This window comes from Lolium perenne, chromosome 1 (genome assembly GCF_019359855.2).
Source record: "Lolium perenne isolate Kyuss_39 chromosome 1, Kyuss_2.0, whole genome shotgun sequence".
Classification (NCBI taxonomy): Eukaryota; Viridiplantae; Streptophyta; class Magnoliopsida; order Poales; family Poaceae; genus Lolium; species Lolium perenne.
In genome coordinates this window covers 200,430,647-200,442,452 of record NC_067244.2, presented here as the reverse complement: position 1 = coordinate 200,442,452, position 11,806 = coordinate 200,430,647, and the positions used below count along the sequence as shown (strand labels likewise).

The following is an 11,806-nucleotide window of genomic DNA, read 5'->3' as shown; positions in this document are numbered from 1 at the left end:
TATATTTTGGAACGGAGGGAGTAGGTTTTTGAAGACAAGTTGTGGCTGTTTCCCCTAAAATAAATTGTTGAAGACATTTCCCTGAAGGAAAAAAAATCTCTCGAGTGGAGCCAAGAAGACATGAGTGTGGGCTATGCCCCACTTTAATTTTATAACTCCTCTTAAATTCTTAAGAAAAATATTCATATTCTTTGAATCTGCACAAATACAATTGCCCCCACTTAAATATCCTTCCAGCCTTCTGGGTAGTACCCCTTTAAAAATATTCAAATTTATTAGTCTAGCAATAACCTACTCCATATAGTAATTCGCATAGGCTAGAGTTGACTCCCTCTTCTTCCACCTAGCGGCTCTAGCTGCTTTATTTACTACATTTACAAGGGTGCGTGACATAGGCATCCCAAATGGGCCTGCCGAAGATGGTACCCGGGGTTTACTGGAGGCCCAATACCCGAAGAATAAGAAGATTCGGAAGCCCAAGATTTACTAAGGAAAGATAGAGTTGTAATAGGAAGTGTTGTTTGTAATCTGGCGGGATGAGTTAGAAACCGTCCCGGACTCTGTAAACTTGTATAGCACGAATCCCTCGGCTCCACCTCATATATAAGGGGGAGTCGAGGGACAAAGAATCAATCGAATCATTGTCTGCAAACCTTAGTTTTCATAGTCGTCGAGTACTTTTCGGCTGAAACCTTCGAGATCTACTTGCCCTCTACTTCTAACTAAACCCTAGCCTACAATCCATAGGCATTGACAAGTTAAACCCTTGTCAATTGGCGCCGTCTGTGGGAATTAGAGGCGTAAGGAGCTGATCTCGATGGCACGCTCAAGATCTTCGACATCGTCAACCGCAAGCAACACAATGGATCGAGGTAAACAGATCGCTACTGGTCTTGTCGATTTTGTTCCTCACCCACCCTCCCGTTTGGATGCATATGCGTATCTGGCGGAGCCCATGGAGATGACGTTCGGAAGGTTCCACTTTCGCATCGAGAAGGAAGGATCGTATCGTGTCGAAATTCCGATTTCGTCGGTATCATCAGTGGCCGATTCCGATTTTTCAAGCTATGCATCGTCAAACGAGTCAGGAGAAGAAGAAACCTCGGCGACACACTACGTCAGTATCAGAGCAAGAGAGAAACTCGCCAAGATCTTCAACGACATATCGTTTGAGTCATCTGCGGACTCGTATATAAGCGATGGCTCAAACGATGTCGACAGTCATGACTTCATCGACAAATCTCTCACAGTGGGCAAGGTCTTCATCAATCTCAACGATGATGTCACCAAACCCAACATAGATCTGAGTACAAGGTATCATCAGATTTACGCCATTGAAGGTCAAGAGGAGACATCCGAGGCTTTCGACGGTTTGGGAAATCCATACGTCGATCCCTCCAATCTGCGACAAGGCTTGGGCAACAAATACGTCGGGCCGAGCCGCGAGATAGAGTTCAACTTTCACAAGCAGCGTGGGACGTAGCTGCGAGAGCTATGAACGGCACGTAACCAATGGCTACCACAGCCACACCGTAAGAATTGCAAGCATATCAATATAGGCTCGCACGAGCTGCCAGGGAATTGGAAAACAGACGGCCGAGTTGAACAGAGAAAGGAGGCAGCTTCGCATCCGAGCGGAGAAGGGCAGATCTAAGTCGACAATCTAGAACTACGGGTGATAGCCATCGGGAGGCGCGGAACAGAGCAAGGTCAAGACTGCAACACATACCCGAAGCGGAAAGAGAGCACTTGGTTCAAAACCTCGACATGTCCTTTATGTCGATAGATACAAGAGGAAACATCATCCCTAAGACACCAGAGGCTGGGTATATGGCGACACATGCTTTTATCCTTGCATCTAAACCACCTCCGGGTGACCCAAGGGAAACACTGTACAATATGGCGGTAGCAGGAGTTGGAGCTATGGGGACAGCGTTTATATCAACGCCTCCCGAAGGAGTGGCAAGGCAAAATAGTCCGCGACCCGCAGCAAGAATAAACGGCAAAGCACTCGAAGGGCCAAGTGGAGCAAGAGACACGGCAGCACAAGCAAGAGTCGACGGAGCGCGGCAAAGCGAAGGGATCATCGGCAATCCCCGAACTTAACGACGAAGATATGTGCGGCTTACCATGCTTCACGAGGAGAGTCCGAAAACGCGAGTCCCCTCGGGATTCAAGTTACCCGATAATTTCAAGAAATTCGACGGCCTTCAAGATCCGAGAGGATTGGCTAGTCGACTATCCGGAGACGGTGAAGGCGACAGAGGAACTAGGGCAACAGCCATGCAAAGCATCCAGTGCACCTGAGTGGTGCCGCACGATCATGGATAAAAAAACTCGCTCCAGATCCATCGACAGGGAAAGTTTCGAGGACGTGTTCGTCAAGAACTTCAGATCCACGTGCAAAAAACCCGCATCGTTAGAGGAGTTGAGAGCGTGTCGACAAAAGCCAGATGAGCCAATGAGAAAGTACATCCAGAGGTGGAACATCATCAAAAACTCGGCAGAAAACATATCTGACGAGAGAGCAATAGATGCGTTTGTCGCAGGAGTCAGGCGTGGAGACTTTGTCGAGGATTTGGGAAGGACCAATCCAAGGACGTATCCGCGTTAATGGAGATAGCAAATAAATGGGCAGATGGAGAAGACGCTGTCCACAACAAACGACACAGTCGCCGAGAGGAGGACCGTGGTCGAAACTATCAACCGAGGCGAAGATTTCCTCGGACGTACCAGAACTACGACGCCCCAGGACAAATTTCGGCAGGTTTTCGGACAAATACAGGAGGCAACAGAGATGATTACCAGAGAAGCAGTGAACAGCGAGGTGATAATAGGGATGATTCACGCAACAGGCAAAATAGTGGGCCGAGGTTTCCAAGACCTTTCGTGTCCCCCGAGGAAATGCTGAACGGACCGTGCCAGATGCACTTCTTCCTCGACAAAGAACGGGAAAAGACAGTCGGGCACCTGCAGAAAGACTGTCGAAATTTTCGTGCAATGTTCGGATACGCGAGAAAATGCTCACGCTCGAGCAGCACGAGAGAAACCCTCGGGAGCCTAGGAGCGAGGTTCATCTCCCGCCACCTCCCGCGATTACAGAGGATAATCGACACCGGCTAAGAATAGCGGCAGCACCGCACCACCACCCTATGTTGATCCTAATTCCAACGGAGCGGTGTTGATGATTCGAAGGGAAGGCCGTCCAATAGAGCTCAAAAAGTAATCTCACGACAGGTGTTTATGGCAGAGAAAATGCCTCCACCAACAGTTGAGTACCTTAATTGGTCGAGGACAAGATATCGGCTTCACAATAGCAGATCATCCGCAGCAAGTTCCTCGACCAGGGCAGTCAGCACTTATTCGCACGACGGTTATCGCAGGATTTGATGTCTCTCGAGTGTTCATAGACGGCGGCAGCAGCTTGAACCTCATGTATGCAGATACATTGAGGAAGATGAACATATCCTTAGCAAACTTGAAACCAACAGACACAAGGTTCCACGGCATTACACCAGAGAAACCAAGTTATCCATTGGGAAAAATCAATCTCGATGTTCAATTTGGGACCCGAGAAAATTATAGAATCGAGAAGCTCGAATTTGAAGTCGTGGATTTTCCATCACAATACCACGCTCTGTTGGGACGACCAGCATATGCTAGATTTATGGCAGTACCACACTATACATACCTGTTGTGGAGGTTGCCCGGACCAAGAGGACCAATCACAGTCAAGGGAAGCTTTGCCTTAGCCGATACGTGCGACAAGGATTTTCACAGGTTGGCAGAAACTTTCGGGATGCAAGCCGAGTACTTGGCGTCAAAAAGCATGACTGATTACGACGTCTTGCGGACGTTGGAAGGCCAAATAAAGAATCAACTTTCAACACAGAGAAAAATTCTAAGGAGGTGCAGTATTCACCCGACAGATCCAAAAAGACGACATCTATCGCAAACGATATGGATATCGCATAGGAAAGCGAGCAAGTAAAGTTCCTCCGTGAGACCTTGAAAATCTTTGCATGGTGTACAGATGCCATGCGAGGAGTACCTGTGGAACTTGCCGAGCACCACCTAAATTTGGATCCAACAGCGAAACCAATCAGACAACCTTTGCGGCGATTTTCGGAACCAAACCGCAAAGCCATGCTTTCAGAAATAAATCGACTCGAAGAAGCTGGTTTTATCAGAGAAATATCTACAGAAGCCACATGGGTAGCTAACCCAGTGATGGTGCCGAAGAAAAACACGACAGTCCTTCGCATGTGCGTCGACTTTACGTGTCTCAATAAACATTGTCCTAAGGATCACTTTCCCCTCCCAAGGATCGATCAAATTATCGACTCCACGGCAGGTTGCGAACGTCTTTCCTTCTTGGATGCATACTCTGGTTATAACCAGATCAGATTAAAAGAGGATGATGAAGCCAAGACAGCGTTTATTACACCTTACGGCGTGTTTTGCTACAAAACAATGCCCTTTGGTCTAAAAAATGCGGGAGCAACATATCAGAGGATGATGCAGAAGTGTTTAGCAACACAGATCGGGAAAAACGTGCAAGTATACATCGATGATGTCGTCATAACATCAAAAAAGGGGATAACGCTGATCGAAGATCTCAAAGAAACTTTTGACAACCTCGACAAATTCTGCCTCAAACTGAACCCGACGAAGTGTTCTTTTGGCGTCCCAGCAGGAGAACTTCTGGGGTTTCTAGTTTCGGCAAGAGGGATTGAAGCAAATCCCGACAAAATACAAGCCATAGTAACAATGAGAAAGCCAACAAAGTTGAAAGAAATACAGCAGCTAACTGGGCGAGTCGCAGCTTTGAGCAGGTTCGTCGCCAGGTTAGGAGAAAAAGCGTTACCATTTTATGCGCTGATAAAACAAGGAGATAAATTCCAGTGGAACGAAGAGGCCGACAGAGCTTTCGAGGATCTGAAGCGAAAAATCTCGACACCACCAATCCTGGTGGCTCCAAAGGAAAAGGAACCTCTCCTGCTATATATTGCAGCCACGCCCCAGGTGGTTAGCACGGTATTAGTTGTCGAAAGAGAAGAAGAAGGGAAAATCCATGGAGTGCAGCGGCCAGTATACTTCGTGAGCGAAGTCTTGTCACCTTCAAAACAAAGGTACCCTCAGTATCAAAAGCTAGCATATGGAGTGTTCACGACAGCACGAAAATTGCGCCACTATTTTTCGGCACACCCGATCATAGTGGTCAATGAAGCTCCCTTGTCAAATATACTGAATAACCCAGAAGCTACGGGTCGTGTCTCCCTTTGGGGAATAGAACTTTCCCTCGGGACATCACGTATGAAAAAGAAAAGCAATAAAGTCGCAAATACCGCCGGACTTCATCGCAGAATGGATGGAGTTGCAAAATACAGACCTCCAGATTTATCGAGAACTTGGACCATGAACTTTGATGGGTCCAAGAGACTAGAAGGAGCTGGCGCAGGAGTAGTACTCATATCACCTGAAGGCGACAAATTGAAGTACATCCTCCGGATGACGTTCCTTAACGCATCTAACAATGAAGCAGAATATGAGGCTCTCATACACGGGATGAAGATGGCGAAAGCCTGCGGAGCAACTCGATTAAAAATCTTTGGCGACTCACAGTTGGTGGCTCAGCAAGTTATGAACCAATGTGATGCAATCAATGATAGCATGATGGCATACAAGGAGGTGTACAACGAGCTTGAAAAGTTATTCGATGGATGCGAAGTAAATCATATTAGCAGGTTGAGCAACGACGAAGCCGACGTTCTTGCAAACATCGGGTCACAGTGCCTTCCAATCCCGCCAGGTGTATTCTGGGAAGAGATAACAGAGAGATCCACTAAGCCAACAAAGTCAAAAAAGAAGGAGAAGAAACCCTTGGGGGCTGCCAAGGAAAAGCAAGAGGACGAAGAAGAGGATCAGGACTTGGTCATGGTGATACAGATACCGTGGATGCAGCCGTACATATCATACATCATGAGGAAAGAAATACCCGATGATCCAGTTGAAGCAAGGCGAGTAATTCGACGCTCCAAAGCTTTTACGGTGGTCAAGGGAGAATTGTATAAGCGAAGTATTTCAGGCGTTTTGCAAAGGTGCGTTACACCCGAAGAAGGAAGAATAATCCTGAAGGATGTACACGAAGGAATATGTGGCCACCACGCAAGTAGTCGAGCTATCGCAGCCAAGGTTTTTCGGGCAGGATTCTACTGGTTGACAGCAATCGAGGACGCCAAGGACATAGTAAGAACTTGCGACGCATGTCAAAGGTTCGCCGCAAAACCTCACTCTCCGGCAGAGTTAGCACCAATACCATTGTCTTGGCCCTTTGCTCAATGGGGACTTGATATGGTGGGTAAGTTACACAAATCCTGGCCAGGAGGAAAGGAGTACATGCTAGTAGCTGTCGATAAGTTTACAAAGTGGATAGAAGCGAAGCCGATAAATTCACCAGATGGAGTATCCGCAGTAAAATTCGTAAAAGGCCTCGTCTTCAGATTTGGAGTGCCCCACAGCATCGTCACAGACAATGGCAGTAACTTCACATCCCATGAATTCAAAGATTATTGCGAAGAGGTGGGTATTAAGCTGAACTTTGCGTCAGTTGCACATCCTCAAACCAATGGGCAAGTCGAGAAAGCCAATGGCATCATCTGCAATGGTATCAAGAAGCGCTTGTTAGGACCCTTTGGAAAAAGCTCGACATACCTGGCCGGAAGAACTACCAAGCGTGTTGTGGAGCATCCGAACAACACCAAACACAACAACGCAGGAAACTCCGTTTTTCCCGGTTCATGGAGCAGAGCGGTACTACCAATCGAGATAGAGCACAACTCTCCACGTGTCGCTGAATATGATGAAGAAACGTCGAGAAGAGTGCTAGAAGACGACGTCGACGCACTTGATGAAGCTCGAGATGAAGTATTATCTCGGGTAACCAAATATCAACAGGACTTGAAGAATTACCACAGTCGACGTTTGCGGCCAAGATCTTTTCGGTGGGAGACCTAGTTCTTCGGCTCACGCAAAAAAGTCATGAAAAACTCGAGTCACCATGGCTTGGCCCTTACATTGTCACGGAAGTAATTGGAGGAGGAGCATACAGAATAAAGGACAAGAAGACAGGGGTGGAGGAGCCAAACCCCTGGAACGTGGCGCAACTTAGGCGTTTCTACGCCTAGAGTCAAAATATAGTCTTTGTAAAGCTTCAATGTACTGAAACGCCCGCGAGTTTTCAGACGCACTCTTTTCCTTTTTCGGGGCACCGAGTGGGGCCGGAGAAGGTTTTTAATGAGGCGGGCTCGCGGTGCTGCAATATAATAAAGATAGTGACAATATAACTTTTCTTCCTTATCGACATGACCAAAGTCTTCGCTCCGACGAATTTCAATATAGTTCATCGACAAAAGGAAAAACTTGCCTTGGTATTCAAATACCTCGTGAGTCAACAAAAATACAAAATAGTGCTCAATAAAAAGCTTGGGGGCTCATATTCGCCTTAAATATATAAATGCCTTGGTTCAAAACCTCGCAAGTATACAAATATAGTAAAGAGTCACCGAAACACTCGGGGGCTAAACAAACAGAGAAATATAATGATTGCTTTACAATATAGTCATGGATTACAAAGAAGAAATATCTACAAGAAGAAACTAACTAGTCTTGATTCAATATGTCATCAAGAGTAACCCTGTTTTCCTCAGGAGCAGCACCAAGAAAATCGGCATAATGGCCATCGGCAAAAAAGTCGGCATCCATCCGAAGTAGGTCCTCAATCATTTCTTCGGCTATAGGCGTAACCTTCGTGTTAATCCTGTCAACACCAACTCTCCGACGTTTTACTTTTTGGTGAACCTTCTCGACAACCTGGGTAAGGTCAAGCTTCGAGTGGCAGATTTGGAGCATGATAAGAGCAAATCTGGCGCCAGCTACTAGTTGAGCTTTGACAAAATCATGGATACTGCGAGCATCCTTGAACCTTTCCATCAATTCAGGAAGAGTTTTTGGTTGGACGTTCCGAGGAAACATGGAGTTGTAAACCATGGACAAGGTCTTGGTACAGAAGTCGAGGAAATCACGAGTTTGAGAGGCGCGATCTTGAAATCTGACAATTTGGCGGGTCCTTTCCGGGGTAGCCCAAAACAAAGAACCATGGTCCAAGGAGAGATTAACAAGGAGGGTTGTCCTAGCATTCACCCTCTCTTCCTCGGCAGCAGCATCAGTAAAGGCACCTATCAAAAAAAACGGAAACCTTCAAAGAAACAATAGTATGCAGATAAAGGATATCAGCAGATGAAACAGGCATACCCGACATATCTGCACTGGCTTCATTCATTAATTCGAGCATGAAATTTTCTCGAATAGTCGCCTTTTCAGCCTCGGAAGCAGCAATTTCCTTAGCAGCTACAGCCTCGCGAGCTTGTTGAAGAGCAATTTCTTCGGCTTCAGATGACTTACGAGATTGCTCCATCATCACAAGTGTTTGCTTCTTCGCATACTGAAGTTGCTGCCGAAGTTCATCCAGTTCTTGCGACAAGGTATCGTCGACAGGTGCAGTATCAGCAAAAGCTCTCCTCGCACGAGAAGAAGGCGATACATTGGAAGGAGCGGAAGTTGGAGTATAGTTATCAAATATCAACTGAAATTTAGACAAGACAACATCAAATGACAGATAAGAGTTTTTCATTAATTTCTTGGAATAATTACAAGGGCACTACAGTGGAGCTAAGGAAATGAATGTCGCCAAAACAACTACTTTGGCAACAAAAGCAAAAGAAATAGAAAAGGAAACAAGGAGGCATGCAACTAGACCTCCGGCCTCGAGGAGCTAGGAGTCGAAGCTGGCTTGATCCCCAGATACGCCAAGATCTTCTTCGTGTTGGGCTTGGCTGCCTTGATCAGCGACCTCCATCTCGAATGCTCTATCTGGCTGGTGTCGCCAACCTTCATCCAATCAAGCGTCTGTTGGCTGTCAGCAACCAGGGCAACAGTACTCTCGACAGCAACCTTCATATTCTCCTGACGCATCTTCAATCCCAGGTCTTCCGACGAATTGAAAAGCTTGGCAAGGGCAAGGAAAGTTGAAGGTTCCTCTTTCTTCGGGAAGAAGAAGGGGAACAACGCCGACAAACTCGCATTGGCATTGGCCACGCCTTCACGAATTTCGCGCCCATGGAACTCCAGAAGAGAAAGTGCATCAAGGAGAGGGTCATTGACGGGATTCTCCAGATCAAAATCTTGGTTTGTTTGGGCTGCCACACAAGACAAACCATTAGTCAAAAACCAAGAAACAGGAAGTACAATAGAAGGGGTTGATGATATTACTCAGCGTACGCCGACTTTGCGACTTCAGACGCTTGATGATCTCTTGTTCACGCACAGTTTGTGCAGTTTTCTGCTCATCTAAGGCAGATTCGGCATCTTTGAGCCTTCTCTGCAGTTCCTCGACACTAGCAGCTTTCACCTTGGCTTCATCAACCTCGGCCTTGGCTTTGCTAGCAGCAAGTTCAGCTTTCTTGCGAGCCGCCTCACTTTGCTCGAGTTTTTGAGCAAGTGCGTCGACACGTTCGTTGGCCTCTGAGAGTTTTTCTGTCGAGATATGAAAAAGAAAGAAAAGAAAGATCAAAAAATAGCGACAAGCAACAGGAATAGAAAGTCAGTGCAAAATAGCGAGTATAAAAGTCGTTACCTTCGGCTCTGGCGGCATATTCACGGTACCCAATAAATTGGGACCCGATGCGGAGAAGATCCTTGATCATAGGCTGTTCAGCGTGAACACAGTAAAAGAAACATCGGCATGAAAAAGAGAAAAGGTGGAAAAAATAAAATAAGGAAAATATAGATGTCGACAGACTTACATCATCTAAGAGCAGAGTCGACGAACTGCCCAACTGAGGGGCAGGATCAACAATCTTTTCAACCCTTGCCCTTTTTGGTGAAGGGACTCGGGGGCTTGATGGCGGAGTAGTGGTGACGACGTCTTGTTGAGGAGGCGACGTTTCTTCTCCTTCAACTAGTGTGTCTGAGGCAAGTACAGTACGTGACGTGCTTGTTCGAGGAGCCACGTCAGTAACTGGTACTTCTTCCTCCTCATCACTGATTGATCAAAAAATCGGCAGTATAAAAAGCACGACAAGATAAATATTTCGAGTACAAAAATATAGCGAGATAGGTGACTTACGAGCTGATGAGGGATTCAACATAAGGATCGTAAGCTGCCTTCGGATTAGAAGGACCAGCTTCTTCAGCCTTAGAAGTGCCAGAATCCTCGGCATCATGCCTTTTCCTTTTGTTCTTTGGGGAAACTGCAGGAGGAAGGGATTGCGTCGATTCACTGGCCTCAGATTCAACTTCCTTTTCATGGGAAGCCGCAGATTTGTGGGAACCCGCGACTTCACTTTCAGGAATAGAAGAACCTGGGGTATCTTCGGCAACGATGCCCCGTTCTTCGACTTCTCCATCCTCAGGAAGAGGAGGAAGGGAAGTCATAGTAGGATGGTTCTGCAAGAAAACAGCGACAAAAGAAAAATTAGAGTGACACAAATACAATGAGATACAGGGCAAATTCGGAACAAGATAGAAACTCGAGAAGGCAAAATACCTCGGGGAGAGGATTGGCGGAGCTGTATGGTTCCACGCGACAAGCGGAAGGAATAGGATCCTTTTTTGCCAAGCGGGAAACTCTTCGGATCAACTTCTCCAAGTCCTTTGCAGAAAGATCGTCGGAGATTCTATTGGCGTCGTTTTCACCAGAATACGTCCAGAGGGGATTTTTGCGAGCCTGAAGAGGCTGCACCCTAATCCTAAGGAAGTAGGCAGTAATTTGAACACCAGATAGCTCTTTGCCTCGAGTGTTTTGAAGATGACGGATACGAGCCATGAGCGCCTCTGTCGCTTTTTTCTCTTCTTCAGAAGCTTCGGCATCCCAGGAACGGCGACGCTGAATCCTGGCACTTCCGTCGAAAGGAACTATGTTGTGCTCCACAGAATTGGCGCTTTCTTCGTGGATGTAGAGCCACTTTTTGCGCCATCCTTGGACAGAATCAGGAAACTTGACGTCGAAATAATCGACATCAGTTCGAACACAGATAACAACGCCACCTATGTTATAAGTGACGTTGTGGGAGCCATTACGGCGGAGGCAGAAAATGCGCTTCCACAGAGCCCAATTGGGAGTGATTCCGAGGAAGCATTCGCAAAGTGTGATAAAAATAGAAATGTGAAGGATGGAATTGGGAGTCAACTGGTGCAGTTGAATCCCATAAACAAAAAGAAGGCCGCGGAGGAAATCGTGGATTGGGGTTGAAAGGCCGCGGATCAGGTGATCAACAAAACTAACCCGATACTCCATTGGAGGCTTGGGGTAGCTTTCTTCGCTAGGAAAGCGGATGGCGTCCTCCTTCGTCATGAGGCCGAGCCTCTTCAGCATATTGGTGTCCTGGTTGGAGATTTTGGATCTCTCCCACTCAAGATCCTCGGCAGCCATCTTGGATTCCGGCGTGCTGTGGCGAGTCAGACGCGTGCGCGGTGGCATCAACGGCAGTGGGCAGAGCAATGTATGTGCGTACGGAAGATTGAAGAGAGTTGGGCGCAGGGGAAGTTATGCGAAGAGGAACAGGTGAGCGGCGCAAGCGAGGGGATGAACGAAGGTTGAAGAAGGGTTTATATAAGATTCGGGTGAAGCAGTGTGCCGTTGGATGAAGAAATCGTGTGGTGAGGATGGATCTTCTAGACACAAGGGCAAAAGAGTATTTTTACTGAAATAGGCGTTACCGTACGTGCGCCAGGAAAAGCGGAGGAC

At 46.9% G+C, this 11,806-nt stretch overlaps 1 protein-coding gene across 1 annotated transcript; it reads right to left on the bottom strand.

Moving 5' to 3' along the window:
• Positions 1-9,869: 9,869 nt before the first annotated feature.
• Positions 9,870-11,365, bottom strand: LOC139835021 (uncharacterized). The gene is made up of 2 exons (XM_071824967.1): positions 10,607-11,365; positions 9,870-10,506 (listed from the first exon to the last, which is right to left on the bottom strand). Exons 1-2 carry the CDS (start codon positions 11,354-11,356, stop codon positions 10,183-10,185), a joined length of 1,074 nt encoding a protein of 357 aa, XP_071681068.1. The 5' UTR covers positions 11,357-11,365; the 3' UTR covers positions 9,870-10,182.
• Between the last annotated feature and the right edge of the window lie 441 nt (positions 11,366-11,806).

Excerpts from the sequence above, each read along its gene's own strand:
- LOC139835021 (XM_071824967.1), bottom strand. The coding sequence starts at position 11,356 with ATGGAGTATCGGGTTAGTTTTGTTGATCACCTGATCCGCGGCCTTTCA. Across the intron at positions 10,507-10,606 it reads CCGCCAATCCTCTCCCCGAG|AACCATCCTACTATGACTTC; the intron begins GTATTTTGCCTT and ends GTTTTCTTGCAG.